This window comes from Panulirus ornatus, chromosome 34, assembly GCF_036320965.1.
Source record: "Panulirus ornatus isolate Po-2019 chromosome 34, ASM3632096v1, whole genome shotgun sequence".
Lineage (NCBI taxonomy): Eukaryota > Metazoa > Arthropoda > Malacostraca > Decapoda > Palinuridae > Panulirus > Panulirus ornatus.
The window spans coordinates 8,625,055-8,645,636 of NC_092257.1; the positions used below are offsets into that span (position 1 = coordinate 8,625,055).

At 46.7% G+C, this 20,582-nt stretch overlaps 1 protein-coding gene across 2 annotated transcripts in view; it reads left to right on the forward strand.

Annotated features, from left to right (window-relative positions):
- LOC139759813 (protein spaetzle 3-like) overlaps positions 1-20,582 on the forward strand; it is a 294,452-nt gene that overhangs the window by 254,098 nt on the left and 19,772 nt on the right. For both annotated transcript variants that reach the window (XM_071682292.1, XM_071682293.1), the window contains exon 3: positions 17,927-18,051. In XM_071682292.1, coding sequence (XP_071538393.1) covers positions 17,927-18,051 — 125 coding nt within the window. The remainder of the gene's footprint in view (positions 1-17,926; positions 18,052-20,582) is intronic.

Below are 20,582 nucleotides of genomic sequence, written 5' to 3' on the forward strand. Positions count from 1 at the left end.
GTCAGGGATCGTGGCCACTCCTCAACGTCAGGGATCGTGGCCACTCCTCAACGTCAGGGATCGTGGCCACTCCTCAACGTCAGGGATCGTGGCCACTCCTCAACGTCAGGGATCGTGGCCACTCCTCAACGTCAGGGATCGTGGCCACTCCTCAACGTCAGGGATCGTGGCCACTCCTCAACGTCAGGGATCGTGGCCACTCCTCAACGTCAGGAATCGTGGCCACTCCTCAACGTCAGGGATCGTGGCCACTCCTCAACGCCAGGGATCGTGGCCACTCAACGCCAGCCAATCTTCAACGCCAGGGATTGTGGCCAATCTTCAACGCCAGGGATTGTGGCCAATCTTCAACGCCAGGGATTGTGGCCAACCTTCAACGCCAGGGATTGTGGCCAATCTTCAACGCCAGAGATTGTGGCCAATCTTCAACGCCAGGGATCGTGGCCAATCTTCAACGCCAGAGATTGTGGCCAATCTTCAACGCCAGGGATTGTGGCCAATCTTCAACGCCAGGGATTGTGGCCAATCTTCAACGCCAGAGATTGTGGCCAATCTTCAACGCCAGGGATCGTGGCCAGCCCTCAACCCCAGGAACCGTGGCCATACCCCCAACATCAGCGATTACGTCTTCGTATCTCATCCACTTGTTCATCTTCGTCTCTTCTTTCTCTTGTTGAGTCATGATATGTGTGGCTGGACGGAATCAGGCCTTAGGACAATGTACTTTTCTTCTAATCAAGGACGGACCCGGCCTCAGGAGCCTTGCCTTGTTCCTTGTGTGTCTTTATCCGTCAGTGTGTCGAGGGAGTAGTGAGGCCTGAGGTGGTAGGATTGGCGAGTTACCCTGAGTGTAAGTACTGCTCTGTCACTCGTTGCTGGTCCGTTAGATCACGTAGTAGTACGCTTTCATAAGACCTTTTTTGTTGCCGTACCTTCGCTCTGACGCTACTGAATTCCAAATGTCACCGCCTTAATATCTCTTATTACACAATATGACCGTAACTTCCTTGATATGACCTGTAGTACCTCTTGTTTTTTGGGCATGATCACCTTCTCCTTATCCTCCTTCTCTGCCTGACTTCGTCCGCAGCATCTGTGTTTCTTCCGATGTCTCCAGCGCCTCTGGTACTCTCTTTAGCTTTATTGGCCTCATTCTGTGTTTGATCTTGACTTCCGAGTCCCCGCCCCACAGTACAGTGGTCTGTTGTTACTTTCAGAGCTTCTACCAAGACTCCTGTCGAAAACATTAAAGAAAGATGTACAGATCAGCAAATAATCTATTCTTTTTTCCTTTTTTATGATATATTTCTACAAATTAGTATTTCGGAGGTAGAGGCGAACCATCAACATGATCTTTAGAAAACTTTAGGAAGCCCTTCAAACTTGTGCTCAGCTCCCATTTTCTGTAAATGGTTCTTTTATCACACACGAGACTGCATTGTGGGTGTGTCCATAACGGTGACCCATGTCAGTGTGATTGCAGCTCTCCACTGTATGATGTGTAATGTGCGATCGTGTCCAACACACTGGCAGGCCTGGTGTTCCCAAGCTGAGGTCTTTGAACTGGCAAACTTTGCAGTGATACTTTTTTTTTTATCATCATCTGATCCACTCGAGTGAGTTCAGAATGAAAGTCAACAGAAGGGCAAAAGTAAGATGTAACAAAAATAAAGTAGTAATACCAGAGAAACATTCATCATCTCAGAAGTAAATATGATCGAACAGTTTGAAAATATAATATTCAACTTTGCTCAGGTACATTTAGGGACGGGTTGAGTCTGCTTCGACCTCAATAACAGTCTCATTCAATTACATAACAATATTGTCTTAGAGGGAAGAAATGTGTGTGTGTGTATGGCAGGTGTGTAGAGATATGGAGCTGAGACAGACACCAGTCATTTCAGTCTATAACATTTGGGGGTTATTGCTGCATAGTTGCCTCTTTAACTTAGACGAACAGCAGAGCATATTGCACAACAGTCTTATAGAAAATGGACTTAGATGTGGTATAATATGACCCGACTACCCCTGGGGAAAAATGAATAAAAGTTACATGAACTTGTTTGACGAATGATGTGGGTCAAGCAGCTGGTGAGTGGTGTCCAGCCAGGCAGCTGATGAGTGGTGGTCCAGCCAGGCAGCTGGTGAGTGGTGGTCCCAACCAGGCAGCTGGTGAGTGGTGGTCCAGCCAGGTAGCTGGTGAGTGGTGGTCCAGCTAGGTAGCTGGTGAGTGGTGTTCCCAGCTAGGTAGCTGGTGAGTGGTGGTCCAGCCAGGCAGCTGGTGAGTGGTGGTCCAGCTAGGCAGCTGGTGAGTGGTGGTCCCAACCAGGCAGCTGGTGAGTGGTAGGCCAGCTAGGTAGCTGGTGAGTGGTGGTCCCAGCTAGGTAGCTGGTGAGTGGTGGTCCCAGCTAGGTAGCTGGTGAGTGGTGGTCCAGCCAGGCAGCTGGTGAGTGGTGGTTCCAACCTGGCAGCTGGTGAGTAGTGGTTCCAGCCAGGCAGCTGGTGAGTGATGGTCCGACACAAGTGCCTCCTGGTGGTCGTGGCACAGGAGTCTATACACCTGCATCTACACCAGGAGAGTTAGTGGACAAAATGGGATGTGACGTTCAGTGGACAGAATGTGATGTGCAGCTCACTGGAAGGGAGCATAGGAAGTGGACCTGTGGGAGACACCCAGCAGGACGTGTTAGAATAAGACGGAATGGAAACATTAAAATCTCACTCAAAGCTGAAAATGGAAAAAATAAACGCTAAAGGAAACAGAGAGTACGAGGACAAGAAGGAGAGAAGATAGACCGAGAGGATCCCGGCGTTTGCTTTAAAAAAGTAATATATATATATATATATATATATGTATATATATATATATATATATATATATATATATATATATATATATATATATATATATATATATATATATATATATATATATGTATATATATATATATGCTACAAGCACCATACTAAGGTCACAGATACAACTTTATGGGTATGAGTAACGTGGGCTATGTGGCCACGGCCACAGAGGCCACAGTGTGAGGCCAGAGTGACCAATATATAGCATTGCGCAAACAGGTCGACCAGTTCCTCTCACAATAGTGAGTGTAGATACGACTTGGTGTGGAGACAACCTGGGTTATCATGGCCGCGTCCTCAGAGGTCGTTTTGAGGCCGCAAGTTGAGACCGAATTGATCAGTTTGGGAATGGTAAGCAAACAGGACAACCAGCTGTTCTTATATTCTTAGGTGCAAATATAATTTTGTGAGGGAGAGTAACGTGGGTTTTGTGACCGCAGTCTCAGAGGCCATTTTGAGGTCAGCAAAGGTCGCTTTTCCAAAGCCCGTGTTTAATTTGTGTGAAATGCGGGTTGATAACACCTTAGAGTTTCTTTAGCTATTAAAACGTGCATGAGGAAGACCTAGGGAGGATCGAAGGAAGATCTAAGAAAGACCTGGATAAATCCTAGGAAAATCGAAAGACGACCTGCGGCATATTTTCTAGAAGACTTGGACAACATCTGGGGCAGACCTGTTGAGGAACTGGGAAAGATTTAGAAAGAACCTGGAGAAATCTTGAGGAAGATCTGCGCTGGACATATGGAAATCTTATTTGTATATTCATTTATGCATTTGTTTGTTACTTATACAATGGCCGAACTTCGCAGGACATTTGGAAATCTTATTTGTATGTTCATTTATGCATTTGTTTGTTACTTATACAATGGCCGTACTTCAGCAACTAGAGGCCCAAAATTTTGAGAGTAAGTTCTTCAGGACCGGTGCAAGATTTTGAGTTATCGCAAATTGATGTAAAAGATTATTTTGAGGTCACCAAAGGCTGCCATTCTTCCTGAGTAACGCTGGATATCCTGCTGGCTTATTTACACTATATATCTTTTTTTTTTTTTTTGCTTTGTCGCTGTCTCCCGCGTTTGCGAGGTAGCGCAAGGAAACAGACGAAAGAAATGGCCCAACCCACCCCCATACACATTTATATACATACATCCACACACGCAACTATACATACCTACACAGCCTTCCATGGTTCACCCCAGACGCCTCACATGCCCTGATTCAATCCACTGACAGCACGTCAACCCCGGTATACCACATCGCTCCAATTCACTCTATTCCTTGCCCTCCCTTCACCCTCCTGCATGTTCAGGCCCCGATCACACAAAATCTTTTTCACTCCATCTTTCCATATATATATATATATATATATATGTATATATATATATATATATATATATATATATATATATATATATATATATATATATATATATATATATATATATATATATATATATATATATATATATATATATATATATATATATATATATATATATATATGGGTGTTACCAGAATACGCCAGCCAGAAGTTACACTCCGGATGTAGCGTCACCTCGAGCAAGCCTGTGCTACCGTCAGCTCACGAAGGAGAATGCTAGCACGTCAGAGAACTTGTCTCTTTAAAGGAATCCACCGTGTCCCTGCTGCTGAGTGTAGCACAGCTTTGCAGCTGCACGAGCGCCAGGGTAAGTGGTCCTAAGATTGTGCAATAATACTGATATATATATATATATATATATATATATATATATATATATATATATATATTCTTTTCTTTTCTTTTAAACTATTCGCCATTTCCCGCGTTAGCGAGGTAGCGTTAGGAACAGAGGACTGGGCCTTTTTTGGAATATCCTCACCTGGCCCCCTCTGTTCCTTCTTTTGGAAAATAAAAAAAAAAAACGAGAGGGGAGGATTTCCAGCCCCCGCTCCCTCCCCTTTTAGTCGCCTTCTACGACACGCAGGGAATACGTGAGAAGTATTCTTAATCCCCTATCCCCAGGGATATATATATATATATATATATATATATATATATATATATATATATATATATATATATATATATATATATACATATATATATATATATATATATATATAGGGGATAGGGGAGAAAAAATGCTTCTCACGTATTCCCGGCGTGTCGTAGAAGGCGACTAAAAGGGGAGGGAGCGGGGGGCTGAAAATCCTCCCCTCTCGTTTTTTTTTTGGTAATTTTCCAAAGGAAGGAACAGAGAAGGGGGCAGGGTGAGGATGTTTCCTCAGAGGCCCAATCCTCTATTCTTAACGCTAGCACGCTGACGCGGGAAATGGCGAATAGTATAAAAAATGAATATTTTTTCTTTTTTTCATACTATTCGTCATTTCCCGCATTAGCGAGGTAGCGTTAAGAACAGAGGACTGGGTCTTAGAGGGAATATCCTCACCTGGCTCCCTTCTCTTCCTTCTCTTGGAAATTAAAAAAAAATAGAGAGGGGAGGATTTCCAGCCCCCCGCTCCCTCCCCTTCTAGTCGCCTTGTACGACACGCAGGGAATATGTGGGAAGTATTCTTTCTCCCCTATCCCCAGGGATAATATATATATATATATATATATATATATATATATATATATATATATATATATATATATATATATATATATATATATATATATATAGATATAGATATATATATATATATATATATATATATATATATATATATATATATATATATATATATATATATATATATATATATATATATATATATATATTCCTAATCCGCTACAACATGAAACACGATAAGTTCCCAAGTGCCTAGCTACGTCTTTTCCTTGTATATCAACTGACCGTTATATTTCTATCTTGTGTCTCCCCTGGTGACGTGATCATTACACGAAAGTGCACTTGGGAACTTATCTTGTTTCATTTCCCCGTGGATTAGAAGGAACTTACTTGATCACACGCTCAATTGTGGTCTTTTCCAATATCTACATATATATGAATGTTGGGGTGAGAGAGTATCATTAAATTTTAGGGAGAATAAAAAGATGTTCTGGAAGGAGGTAAATAAAGTGCGTAAGACAAGGGAGCAAATGGGAACTTCAGTGAAGGGCGCAAATGGGGAGGTGATAACAAGTAGTGGTGATGTGAGAAGGAGATGGAGTGAGTATTTTGAAGGTTTGTTGAATGTGTTTCATGATAGAGTGGCAGATATAGGGTGTTATGGTCGAGGTGGTGTGCAAAGTGAGAGGGCTAGGGAAAATGATTTGGTAAACAGAGAAGAGGTAGTAAAAGCTTTGCGGAAGATGAAAGCCGGCAAGGCAGCAGGTTTGGATGGTATTGCAGTGGAATTTATTAAAAAAGGGGGTGACTGTATTATTGACTGGTTGGTAAGGTTATTTAATGTATGTATGACTCATGGTGAGGTGCCTGAGGATTGGCGGAATGCGTGCATAGTGCCATTGTACAAAGGCAAAGGGGATAAGAGTGAGTGCTCAAATTACAGAGGTATAAGTTTGTTGAGTATTCCTGGTAAATTATACGGGAGGGTATTGATTGAGAGGGTGAAGGCATGTACAGAGCATCAGATTGGGGAAGAGCAGTGTGGTTTCAGAAGTGGTAGAGGATGTGTGGATCAGGTGTTTGCTTTGAAGAATGTATGTGAGAAATACTTAGAAAAGCAAATGGATTTGTATGTAGCATTTATGGATCTGGAGAAGGCATATGATAGAGTTGATAGAGATGCTCTGTGGAAGGTATCAAGAATATATGGTGTGGGAGGCAGGTTGTTAGAAGCAGTGAAAAGTTTTTATCGAGGATGTAAGGCATGTGTACGTGTAGGAAGAGAGGAAAGTGATTGGTTCTCAGTGAATGTAGGTTTGCGGCAGGGGTGTGTGATGTCTCCATGGTTGTTTAATTTGTTTATGGATGGGGTTGTTAGGGAGGTGAATGCACGAGTTTTGGAAAGAGGGGCAAGTATGAAGTCTGTTGTGGATGAGAGAGCTTGGGAAGTGAGTCAGTTGTTGTTCGCTGATGATACAGCGCTGGTGGCTGATTCATGTGAGAAACTGCAGAAGCTGGTGACTGAGTTTGGTAAAGCGTGTGAAAGAAGAAAGTTAAGAGTAAATGTGAATAAAAGCAAGGTAATTAGGTACAGTAGGGTTGAGGGTCAAGTCAATTGGGAGGTAAGTTTGAATGGAGAAAAACTGGAGGAAGTAAAGTGTTTTAGATATCTGGGAGTGGACCTGGCAGCGGATGGAACCATGGAAGCGGAAGTGGATCATAGGGTGGGGGAGGGGGCGAAAATCCTGGGAGCCTTGAAGAATGTGTGGAAGTCGAGAACATTATCTCGGAAAGCAAAAATGGGTATGTTTGAAGGAATAGTGGTTCCAACAATGTTGTATGGTTGCGAGGCGTGGGCTATGGATAGAGGTGTGCGCAGGAGGATGGATGTGCTGGATGTTTGAGGACAATGTGTGGTGTGAGGTGGTTTGATCGAGTAAGTAACGTAAGGGTAAGAGAGATGTGTGGAAATAAAAAGAGCGTGGTTGAGAGAGCAGAAGAGGGTGTTTTGAAATGGTTTGGGCACATGGAGAGAATGAGTGAGGAAAGATTGACCAAGAGGATATATGTGTCGGAGGTGGAGGGAACGAGGAGAAGTGGGAGACCAAATTGGAGGTGGAAAGATGGAGTGAAAAAGATTTTGTGTGATCGAGGCCTGAACATGCAGGAGGGTGAAAGGAGGGCAAGGAATAGAGTGAATTGGATCGATGTGGTATACCGGGGTTGACGTGCTGTCAGTGGATTGAATCAGGGCATGTGAAGCGTCTGGGGTAAACCATGGAAAGCTGTGTAGGTATGTATATTTGCGTGTGTGGACGTATGTATATACATGTGTATGGGGGTGGGTTGGGCCATTTCTTTCGTCTGTTTCCTTGCGCTACCTCGCAAACGCGGGAGACAGCGAAAAAAAAAAAAAAAAAAAAATATATATATATATATATATATATATATATATATATATATATATATATATATATATATATATATATATATATATATATATATATATATGCTATGAGAGGAGGCTCCCTGCTCGCGAGACAGAGCGTACCCACTCATTCCCACGGGCTTACAAGGTCGACTTGCCGCCCGGTATCAGCAGGAGAGGTCGACCTTGCGGCTTGCGGAGCAGAGGTCAGCGGTGGGCCGCCCGCCTCACTTGGCATTATAGCCACTTTTTGTCCCTCATCCCGAGGTCCTGTGTCTCACGCCCAGTGTCGTAAGTACTGCGGCCGACCTCCCGCAGGCGGCCGACCGCACCGTCCCTCCCCTACCCTTTAACCCTCTTGCCTATGTATGGTCACCCATACCCACCTCCTACCTGCCCGCATGCGGCCACCAAGACCAACCTCCCGCCTGCCCGCATGCGGCCACCAAGACCAACCTCCCACCTGCCCGCATGCGGCCACCAAGACCAACCTCCCGCCTGCCCGTATGCAGCCACCCAGACCCATTTCCCGCTTATCCGCATGCAGCTAACGAGACCCACCTCCCGCCTGCCCGCATGCGGCCACTCAGACCCGCCTGACCATCACATGCAGCCAGCAAGACCCACCTCCTATAGACATATATCGCACATATAGATTTCCAACATATTTCATAGACACATACTGCAGACATACATCATACCCATACGAATATGATAAAATATATCATATGATAAAATATATCATAGACATATACCATAGGTATACCATACACATATAGTGTAAATTTGTGCCGTCGACATATTCTGGAGACATATCGTATAGCTGAATACTGTAAAAATATACCGTAAACATATACTTTAGACATATGCTGCAGACAGATTCCAAAGAAATATAACGTAGACATGTAGACATATACCGCAAAACTATATTATAGACAAATAGCACAAATAAACTGTAGAGATAGCATAGACAAATACCGTAGCCATATACCATAGACATAAACATAAGATTTATTCCAGCATCCAATTTTTCAGCTTCTAATTCGTGCTGTCACTTTGAAACACAGTATTGAGTAATAGTCAGTGTAATGTACTATTATTATCATTTTCAAATGATAGGTGGTTGTTTGAGTTGTAGGCCAATCAGCAGCCAGGGTCGTTAAGGTCGTTAACGCTAAGCTCCGTCGACCAGTATGACACATACCTTCAGTACCATCTATAATACAACGAATAGATTGTATCAATCCTACATGCACTGTTACTACGTATATGGCTTGTCACAATACAGTATGCAGTGATGAATGTCTTCTAGCCGCCACTGGTGATGGCTGAGCCATTGGATAAGTGATATGCAAGTTCCACGTGAGAATGCAAAACACAACGGGAGTTTGAGGAGTTGGACGATTTGCATCATTTACTGTTGGTACAAGGTCAGCGGGTAGTGGTGGACCAGGCTGCTCATATATGGATGAAGTTGAAGATGAAAGACACGGCAGACAGTGGCGGTAGGCAGAAGCCCTGGGTCTTTACCCCTGCCCGGCTGCCCCTGTCTTCCCCTTGATATATGGAGGCCACTCTACCATCCCGACGCCTCAGACCTCCAGATTTATGACGTGCGACTCGGGAATACCAATGACTGTTAACGAAGGGAACGCCGTGCTAGACCGAAGCGTCAGTGTCTACCACAGAAAATGGATGTTGTCCGTTTCATAAAGTTTCTGAGGGGAACTAAAGCAAATACTTTAGCCATTATACAATCTGGCCGCGCGGGTTTTATAGATGATAAACTCAAACGATAGATGTTACGATAGATGTTCAGGATGACGACGACCTCTGGAGAGACCTGGAGAGGTTCCAGCACCTGCCAGATACACTGGCTAATGATATTCAACACAACTATATACAGTGGAGGCCATTGTACATGTGGGGGATACAGAACGATACACAAAGGTCTATCGCCTCGTCAGTAGCAGATGATAGAATTCTGCCTGAGAAAACTTAATGGTGAACCCCATGTTCTCTGTCACAAATACGAGTGATGTAAACAAGATAAACTATATACTAGTCATTATCAAAGTGTCCTTTAGGTAAATAATCCAAGATGTTCCGAGGACTTAATGATTCCTGTATACATTAAACTTAAATCAAGATATGTTCAGAAAATACATTGTTCCCAGTATATATGAAACTTAGATCAGGATATGTTTAGAAGACAAAATGTCTCCGGTATATATTAAACTTAAATCAGGATACGAACCATCATTCTGGTAAGTAACTGGGGACGCGGATCTGCCGGAGAACATAGACAACGTTAGACAACAGGATAAGGATAACCACATCATCTTTCCCCGTCTACAGGTGTTCATATATTATCCAGGTCCTGCAACATATTTCCTTCACCTCGTCATGTAGTGCACTGCAGTATCCCACTCCAGTACAAGACCCACTCTACATGCGGGAGGCACAAGGCAGATTAGGAACACCAGTGGGGACCCACTATACATGTGTAGGGCACAGAGCAAGTCACCAACACCAGTGGGGCCCATTGTACATCTGGGGGTGGGACAGGGCAAATCACCAACACCAGTGGGACCCACTGTATACCTGGGAGGTGCAGGACTAGCCATCAACCCGTGTGGGTCCAGTAAACACAATGATTCATCAATTCCTTGCCTGCTTCCTGATGGTGGTGTCTGGCTGTGTGCAGGGTGGTGAGTTAGAAGGTAGCAGCCTGGTGGGTAGTGGGCTGGTGGGTGGTGGACGGAGGATGGTGGGTTAGTAGGTGGTGGCCTGGAAAGTGGTGGCCGGATGTGTGGTGGGCTGGTGGATGGTGGGCAGGTGGAGCGCCTGTGATTGTCCTGCCTTAGACCATCAGCCACACACACACACACACACACACACACACACACACATATGTACTTTATTTCTCAATAGACAGATAGTGCACCTGTTGCCCTCAGTGATCAGAGCCTCGGTGAGGGCCTGCCCAGGGCGGGTGACCACAAGGAGGGGAGTTGGTCAGGGGGTGTTGTGGCTGGGGTTTCCCATGGCAGGGTCAGACTCGCTGCCCCGACGAGTGGGGGACACGCACTAACCCCAGGTGGCCCCTTGCTTCCTGGTCGTCATTTATCGTCAAATATTCTCAAAATACAAAACTTTTGTAAAGAAACACAAGACATAATCTTTACAGCGTCGTCAACTCACGGTCGCGAATATGACCGACATTCTTGAGTCTTCAATACTGAAGGTGTTGCAAAGGTTGGTATTGAATATGCAAATCCTTTTGTGGTCGTTTCGGAAGATTCATGACACGAAGTGAGCCACAGCTTCGGTATGTTTCTCCACCCACTCACTCCTTCGCGGAACCTTATCTGCATCATCTTGAAAATACTAGACGTTTCCCCGCTTGGGTCAGACTTAATAATGGCCATAAAGAGCGAGTAATGTGGTCCAGTGCAGGGTGAGGTAACAGGAAGTCCAACATTAACTCCTCTTTAAGCATAAGTTTACGACCCTTGAGACCTTAACTACCATGCCGGGGAAATACTCGGGCAGTACACGCACCAGTGTAAGCAGGAGGGAGTTTGTATGCACCAACCAGCAGACTAGAGCTGCTGGAGGATGTGAGGGAGTGTGTCTACACCAGCAGACTAGAGCTGCTGGAGGATGTGAGGTTGTGTGTCTACGCCAGCAGACTAGAGCTGCTGGAGGATGTGAGGGAGAGTGTGTCTACACAAGCAGACTAGAGCTTCTCGGGGATGAGGGAGTGTGTCTACACCAGCAGACTAGAGCTGCTGGAGGATGTGAGGGGGTGTATCTACACCAGGACACTGGTCATACCCCGAGATAAGGATGTGGCCACCAGGACCACAGTGGAGAGATCCTCAAGGTGTTGTTTAATATTGTATAATGAGCAGCTGAAGGTGAGGGGAAACGGTGTCAGGATGTCAGTTCTCGCAGGGAGGAACCGTGCATGAATAATGGATGTCATGGTAATGTATGAAGGTGGAGAGAGATTGTGCATGATGGGAATTACAGATGTTGTAGCAGTGTATAATGGTCAGTGAAGTCATGCGCAGGGACGACTCAATACTCTACATATGACCCACCTGACACACTCAGAGTACCCTACACATGACCCACCCCACACACTCAGAGTACCCTACACATGACCCACCCCAAACACTCAGAGTACCCTACATATGACCCACCCCACACACTCAGAGTACCCTACACATGACCCACCCCAAACACTCAGAGTACCCTACACATGACCCACCCCACACACTCAGAGTACCCTACACATGACCCACCCGACACACTCAGAGTACCCTACACATGACCCACCCCACACACTCAGAGTACCCTACACATGACCCACCCGACACACTCAGAGTACCCTACACATGACCCACCTGACACACTCAGAGTACCCTACACATGACCCACCTGACACACTCAGAGTACCCTACACATGACCCACCCCACACACTCAGAGTACCCTACACATGATCCACCCGACACACTCAGAGTACCCTACACATGACCCACCCGACACACTCGGAGTACCCTACACATGACCCACCTGACACACTCAGAGTACCCTACACATGACCCATCCCACACACTCAGAGTACCCTACACATGACCCACCCCTGACACACTCAGAGTACCCTACACATGACCCACCCCACACACTCAGAGTACCCTACACATGACCCACCTGACACACTCAGAGTACCCTACACATGACCCACCCCACACACTCAGAGTACCCTACACATGACCCACCTGACACACTCAGAGTACCCTACACATGACCCACCTGACACACTCAGAGTACCCTACACATGACCCACCTGACACACTCAGAGTACCCTACACATGACCCACCCTGACACACTCAGAGTACCCTACACATGACCCACCCCCACACTCAGAGTACCCTACACATGACCCACCTGACACACTCAGAGTACCCTACACATGACCCACCCTACACACTCAGAGTACCCTACACATGACCCACCTGACACACTCAGAGTACCTACACAGACCCACCCCACACACTCAGAGACCCACACATGACCCACTGACTCAGAGTACCCTACACATGACCCACCCCCACACTCAGAGTACCCTACACATGACCCACCTGACACACTCAGAGTACCCTACACATGACCCACCCCACACTCAGAGTACCCTACACATGACCCACCTGACAACTCAGAGTACCCTACACATGACCCACCCCACACACTCAGAGTACCCTACACATGACCACCCCTGACACACTAGAGTACCCTACACATGACCCACCTGACACACTCAGAGTACCCTACACATGACCCACCCCACACACTCAGAGTACCTCACATGACACCCAACACTCAGTACCACACATCCCACACACTCATAGTACCCACACATGACCCACCCACACACTCATACCACACATGACCACACACATAGAGTACCCTACACATGACCCACACACCACACTCCCATGAGTCATACCACACTGACCCACCAGCTCCACAGGACCGCAATGAGATCCCACACTACAATGTATTCCACACTGACCACCATTACCACACATGACCCAAATGGTACCTTACCACACGACCCAGATGGTCCTTACCACATGACCCGATGGCTCATACCTACACTGACCTACAATGACAGCCATCCACACTGGCCCAGATGGCTCATTACCACACTGCCCAGATGGCTCATACCACACTGCCCAGATGGTCTCATTACACATGACCATGCTCATTCCACACTGACCAGAGTATTACCACACTGACCCAGCTCATTACCACACTCCAGATACTCATTACCACACTGCCAATGGCTCTTACCACACACCAGATGGTCCTACACATGACCCAGGCCATTACCACACTACCAGATGTATTACCACATGACCCAGATCCCATCCACACTGGCCAGAGTATTACACATGGCCCAGTCCATACACACTGCCAGATGGCCTACATACCACACCCCCACTAGAGATCCAACACATGACCCAAGCTCAGAGTACCCACATGACCAAGCCAACCACACTGCCAGTACGCTCAATACCCACTGCCCACAGCTCAATACCCACTGACACATGGCCTACCCACACACTGAGTACCCAGATGGATCCAACCACACTACCAGAGTGCCATTACACATGACCCACCTACACACTCCAGAGTATACCACACTGACCCACACTCATACCACAATGCCCAGCCATGACCCACCCCACACTACCAGAGTATACCCTACACATGACCCACTGACACTCAATTACCACACTGACCCACCATCCATACCAAGTACCCAATCACATTGACCCACCCACCACTAGATGTACCTACACATGACCCACCCATACACACTCCCCAGAGTACCTACACATGACCCAGAGCTCATACCACACTGACCCAGATGCTCATTACCACACTGACACCCAACGCTCATTATCCACACATGCCCAGAGGCTCATACCCATGACCAATGGACTCACACCATACCACACTGACCCAGAATGGCTCATTACCACACTGACCCAGATGGCTCATTACCACACTGACCCAGAGGCTCATACCACACTGACCCAGATGCTCAGTACCACACTGGCCCATAGGCTCATTACCACACTGCCCACAGAGCTCAATTACCACACTGACCCGATGCTCATTCCACACTGACCCAGATGGCTCATTACCACACTGGACCCAGATGCTCATTACCACACTGCCCAGATGGCTCATTACCACACTGGCCCAGATGGCTCATTACCACACTGCCCAGATGGCTCATTACCACACGCCAGTAGGCTCATTACCACACTGACCCAGATGGCTCATTACCACACTGACCCAGATGGCTCATTACCACACTGACCCAGATGGCTCATTACCACACTGACCCAGATGGCTCATTACCACACTGGCCCAGATGGCTCATTACCACACTGACCCAGATGGCTCATTACCACACTGGCCCAGATGGCTCATTACCACACTGGCCCAGATGGCTCATTACCACACTGGCCCAGATGGCTCATTACCACACTGGCCCAGATGGCTCATTACCACACTGGCCCAGATGGCTCATTACCACACTGGCCCAGATGGCTCATTACCACACTGGCCCAGATGGCTCATTACCACACTGACCCAGATGGCTCATTACCACACTGGCCCAGATGGCTCATTACCACACTGACCCAGATGGCTCATTACCACACTGACCCAGATGGCTCATTACCACACTGACCCAGATGGCTCATTACCACACTGACCCAGATGGCTCATTACCACACTGACCCAGATGGCTCATTACCACACTGACCCAGATGGCTCATTACCACACTGACCCAGATGGCTCATTACCACACTGACCCAGATGGCTCATTACCACACTGACCCAGATGGCTCATTACCACACTGACCCAGATGGCTCATTACCACACTGACCCAGATGGCTCATTACCACACTGACCCAGATGGCTCATTACCACACTGGCCCAGATGGCTCATTACCACACTGGCCCAGATGGCTCATTACCACACTGGCCCAGATGGCTCATTACCACACTGACCCAGATGGCTCATTACCACACTGGCCCAGATGGCTCATTACCACACTGACCCAGATGGCTCATTACCACACTGACCCAGATGGCTCATTACCACACTGACCCAGATGGCTCATTACCACACTGACCCAGATGGCTCATTACCACACTGACCCAGATGGCTCATTACCACACTGACCCAGATGGCTCATTACCACACTGACCCAGATGGCTCATTACCACACTGGCCCAGATGGCTCATTACCACACTGACCCAGATGGCTCATTACCACACTGGCCCAGATGGCTCATTACCACACTGGCCCAGATGGCTCATTACCACACTGGCCCAGATGGCTCATTACCACACTGACCCAGATGGCTCATTACCACACTGGCCCAGATGGCTCATTACCACACTGACCCAGATGGCTCATTACCACACTGGCCCAGATGGCTCATTACCACACTGGCCCAGATGGCTCATTACCACACTGGCCCAGATGGCTCATTACCACACTGGCCCAGATGGCTCATTACCACACTGGCCCAGATGGCTCATTACCACACTGGCCCAGATGGCTCATTACCACACTGGCCCAGATGGCTCATTACCACACTGGCCCAGATGGCTCATTACCACACTGGCCCAGATGGCTCATTACCACACTGGCCCAGATGGCTCATTACCACACTGGCCCAGATGGCTCATTACCACACTGGCCCAGATGGCTCATTACCACACTGGCCCAGATGGCTCATTACCACACTGGCCCAGATGGCTCATTACCACACTGACCCAGATGGCTCATTACCACACTGACCCAGATGGCTCATTACCACACTGACCCAGATGGCTCATTACCACACTGACCCAGATGGCTCGGGAAAATCACTCCCCTCCCTTCCTCCCCCACCCGCGTCACCCCTCACATGACTCCCCTCTCCATGGACACTCGTGACGTCATCGGTGCCACGTTGAACAAGTACATTATGTTTCTCAAGTGCTGATGTATCTTTGTTTTGTACATTGTGCACTACCGTGACCACTATAACAATTATTACCCATCTCGGGTGGTTGTGATGGTCTTTTGACCTTTTGACCTTGTTAAGTATGAGCTGATGTAAATGTTGTATCATGTAAATGATCTAACACTGTATCAGTTTCTCTCCAATAAGTAAAATGTTTTTTGCAGGAATATTTTTTTTTTTTCACAGAATTAAGAGTTTGTTTTATTATCATCTTCATAGGATGAACGTTTTCTGTTAGGGTTTTGACAGGATGAAAGTTTTCTGGCTTGGTTCTCTTCACAGGATGAACGACGTATGGTTGCTCTGGCCTTATATAACACTTTTATTTCTGAATTTTGGTCACCTAAAATATCATTAGTAACTAAAAAAGAAAATACGATTACAGACGACCATATATCTCATCCATGAATCAGACGATGACAATAAACAGTTAAATATTCATCTCGTCAATTCTCAGAGAAAAAACAGAAAATGGACATCATCTGCACCACCGTAGTGTGCAGTCTGCGTAATTACGCCGCCGGCGCCGCGTGACGTCAGGCAAGCGTACGTCCAGTCATGACCGAGGTGGAAGGTTGTGGTTCGCGCGTGTCCCCAGTTCCTCCCCTGGGGAACTCCCAGTGGCCGTAATGGTGGAACTCTTTCTCAAGCCGACGTCTCCAGAAAAAATGGTCTTGGTTGTGTCATATGTACAGTCATGCAGACATGACTCCTTAGCATGCACACATGATGAACGTCCGAGATTCTTGTTCATTCGTTCGTTCATGTCCCCAGCTGCTGGCGAACACAGGCGACCTCGATAAGCTAAGGAAATAAAAAGGTTTCCTACCTACAGACTCACGCGGGTCCTGTGCCGCAGGTTTTGACGCCTTTGTGACCTGGTATATATGGTCTACAGGTGTTGTTGAGGTCTGTATTTGTGGTTGTGACCCTGTATGTATGGTCTGTAGGTGTTGTTGAGGTCTGTATCTATGGGTGTGACCCTGTATGGTCTATAGGTATTGTTGAGGTCTGTATCTGTGGTTGTGACCCTGTATGTATGGTCTGCAGGTGTTGTTAAGGTCTGTATCTGTGGGAGTGACCCTGTATGTATGATCTACAGTTGTTGTTGAGGTCTGTATCTATGGTTGTGACCCTGTATGTATGGTCTGTAGGTGTTGTTGAGGTCTGTATCTATGGGTGTGACCCTGTATGTATGGTCTACAGGTGTTGTAGAGGTCTGTATCTGTGGTTGTGACCCTGTTTGTATGATCTGCAAGTGTTGTTGAGGTCTTTATCTCTGGTTGTGACCCTGTGTGTATGGTGTGCAGTAGTTTGCAGAGATCCCGTGTGTGAAATTGTGACCCTAAATGTCTGATCTACAGGTGTTGACCAGGTCCTGCGCCTGTCCTTATAACCCATTTTATCTTATCTACAGATGTTACAATAGTCTTGTACTGGTGATTATAACCCGATACATTTGTTCCGCAGGTGTTGTGGACGGCACTGAGTCTGGCACTTGGGGTGGAGGTGCAGGGAGAGGTCATCCGTGGACTGCCGTGCATCAAGCGCCTCAACCAGCTCTTCTGCAGCACCGCCGGCAGTCAGTACCCCGCGTGAGTACCACCCGCCAGGGAAACACACTCACAGAACGAGACTGCCATTCATATATGCACACACATATACTGTATATGAATACATACATCTCCTTTATCCCTGGGGATAGGGGAGAATGAATGCTCCCCACGTATTCCTTGCGTGTCGCGGAAGACGACGAAAAGGAGATGGGAGTGGGAGGGCTGGAAACCTTCCCTTCTTATATTTCAGTTTCTAGAAGTTGTTACAGAAGAAAGAGCCAAGCGAGGAGTACTCATCCTCCTCGAAGGTTCAGATTGGGGCGTCTGAATGTGTGTGGATGTAAACAAGGTGAGAAGAGAAGAGAGATAAGTGGTATGGAAAGAAACTTATATGTTCTAGTTCTTTGCGAAACAATTCTAATGGGAAGGGGGAGAGGATGGTTAGGAAACGTCTTATGAGTAAAGTCAGGGGTTAGCGCAAGGGCGAGAGCTAAGGAAGGGGTAGTAGTAATGCTGAAGAAGGAGCTGGATGAACTTGTAAAATGAGTGTGAGGAAATGAGCTCCAGACTATTGTGGGTAGAAATAAAAGTGGATTACGAGAGGTGGGTGATTATTAGCTGGTTATACACCCGGCCACGAGAAGTATGACAAAGAGGTGCAAGTGTCTTGGAAGAAGCTGAGTGTCAGCAGTCTAGATGCTAGAGACAGGGTATTAGTGATGGGTGACGGAATGCGAAAGTGGATAATGTAGTTGAGGATACAGCTGGGGAAGACATGGAATTTTCTGTGATGTGAATGAAAATGATGAACAGTTTGTGGAGTTCTGTGCCGAAAAACGACTGGTGACTGGGAATGCCTGGATTAAGACGAATAACCAAAGTATAGGTGGATGAGGAGGAAAGATGGTAAGTGGATATTGCTATAATACGTACTAACTGACAGGCGTGCAAATGAGAGATTCTTGGATGTGAACGTGCTGAGAGGGGCTGGTGGAATGTCTGATCATCACCTGGCGGAGGCGAGAGTGAAGATTTGTAGAGGCTTTCGGTAAGGAGGAAATGATACGGATGAGAAGCGGGTGGCGAAAGTAAGTGAGCAGGGAAGAGGCTTGTGTGAGAGACTGAGAAAGGAATGGCAAAAGGTGAGAGCAAACGAAGCTAAGGGAATCGGAGAGGAATGGGTGAGGAATGGGAGGTATTTATGGAAGCAGTGATGGCATATACGAGAGAAGCATGTGGTATGCGGTAGGTGGGAAGAGGGCAGTTGAGAAAGAGTTTTGAGTGATGGGATGACATAGTAGAGTTGCTCGTGAAAGATAAAAGGGAGGTTTATGGGTGGCACATATAGGGAAGAAGTGTGAGTGATGGGGAGATGTACAGGAGGAAGAGGCCGGAGGTCAAGAGGAGGATGCTGGGCTGAAAAAGATGGCATTTGATAGCAGGGGTGAGCGAGTATCAGCAAACAAAAGGGGAAATAAGATAATGTTTTAGAAGGAGGGTAATAGTGAGACTACATGAGAAAGAGGCAAATGAGGAAAATGTAGCAGGTAGAGATTAGATGAAGAGGAGATGGAGCGAATGCTTTGAAGGGTTGTTGGATGTGTGTGTGTGATGACGGTGGCAGATATCGGGTGTTTGGGTCGGGGAGGTATGCGACATCATGGAGAGAGGTTTGGTGAAAAAAGATGACGTAGTGACAGCTTGCATAAGATGGAATGTGGCAAGGCAGATCAAGATGATACTGCGACTGATTTTCTTAAGAAAATGGGTGACTGAATTGTTGATTGGTGAGATAGAATTTCTAATGCACGTCTGGCTCAAGGTGAGGCAACTGAGAATTTGCGGAATTCACGAATAAAGACAAGGGGGGAAAAGGTGAATGTTCGACTTACAGAGGTATTTGTTTGTGGAGTGTACCTGGCAAAGATGAAAGAGAGGTGATTGAGAGGATGGTGTCATGCACAGAAAATCGGACTTAGGAGGTACTCGGTGGCTTCAGCAGTGGTAAAAGATGTAGATTTGATGTTTGCTTCGATGAATATGTGCGAGAAACGCTTACAAACACAGGAGTTGTATGTGGCAGCATTTATGAACCTAGAGAAATCACGAATATATGGTGTAGGAGGAAAGCTGTCAGAAGTAATGAAGAGATTCTATCACGAGATTATGGATGGGTTGGTGAGGGAGGTAAATGCGAGGGTCTTAGAGAGAGAAAGGCATTTATGTAGTTTCTCGTGAGTGAGGGAAAGACAAGGACAAGTCAGTTGTTGTTTGCTGATGACACAGCGCTGGTGGCAGATTCAAGTCAGGACCTTCAGAAGTTGATGTCTGAGTTTGGACGAGCGTGGGTCTTGGAGTTGTTTGTGAGGCAGTTGTTGCTGGAGTCATAGAAAGCAGTTGTGAAATAAGTGCTGCGGGGTGACGGTGAAGCGTTGTGAGGCAGATGTTCTTAGGATAATGAGTTGTTTTGAGACAGGTGTTACCGGGGTGTTCGAGAAGTGTTGTGAGGTAAGTGTTGCTGAAACGATGGCAAAGTGTTGTGAGGCAGGTGTTGCTCGGGTGGTGGTGTG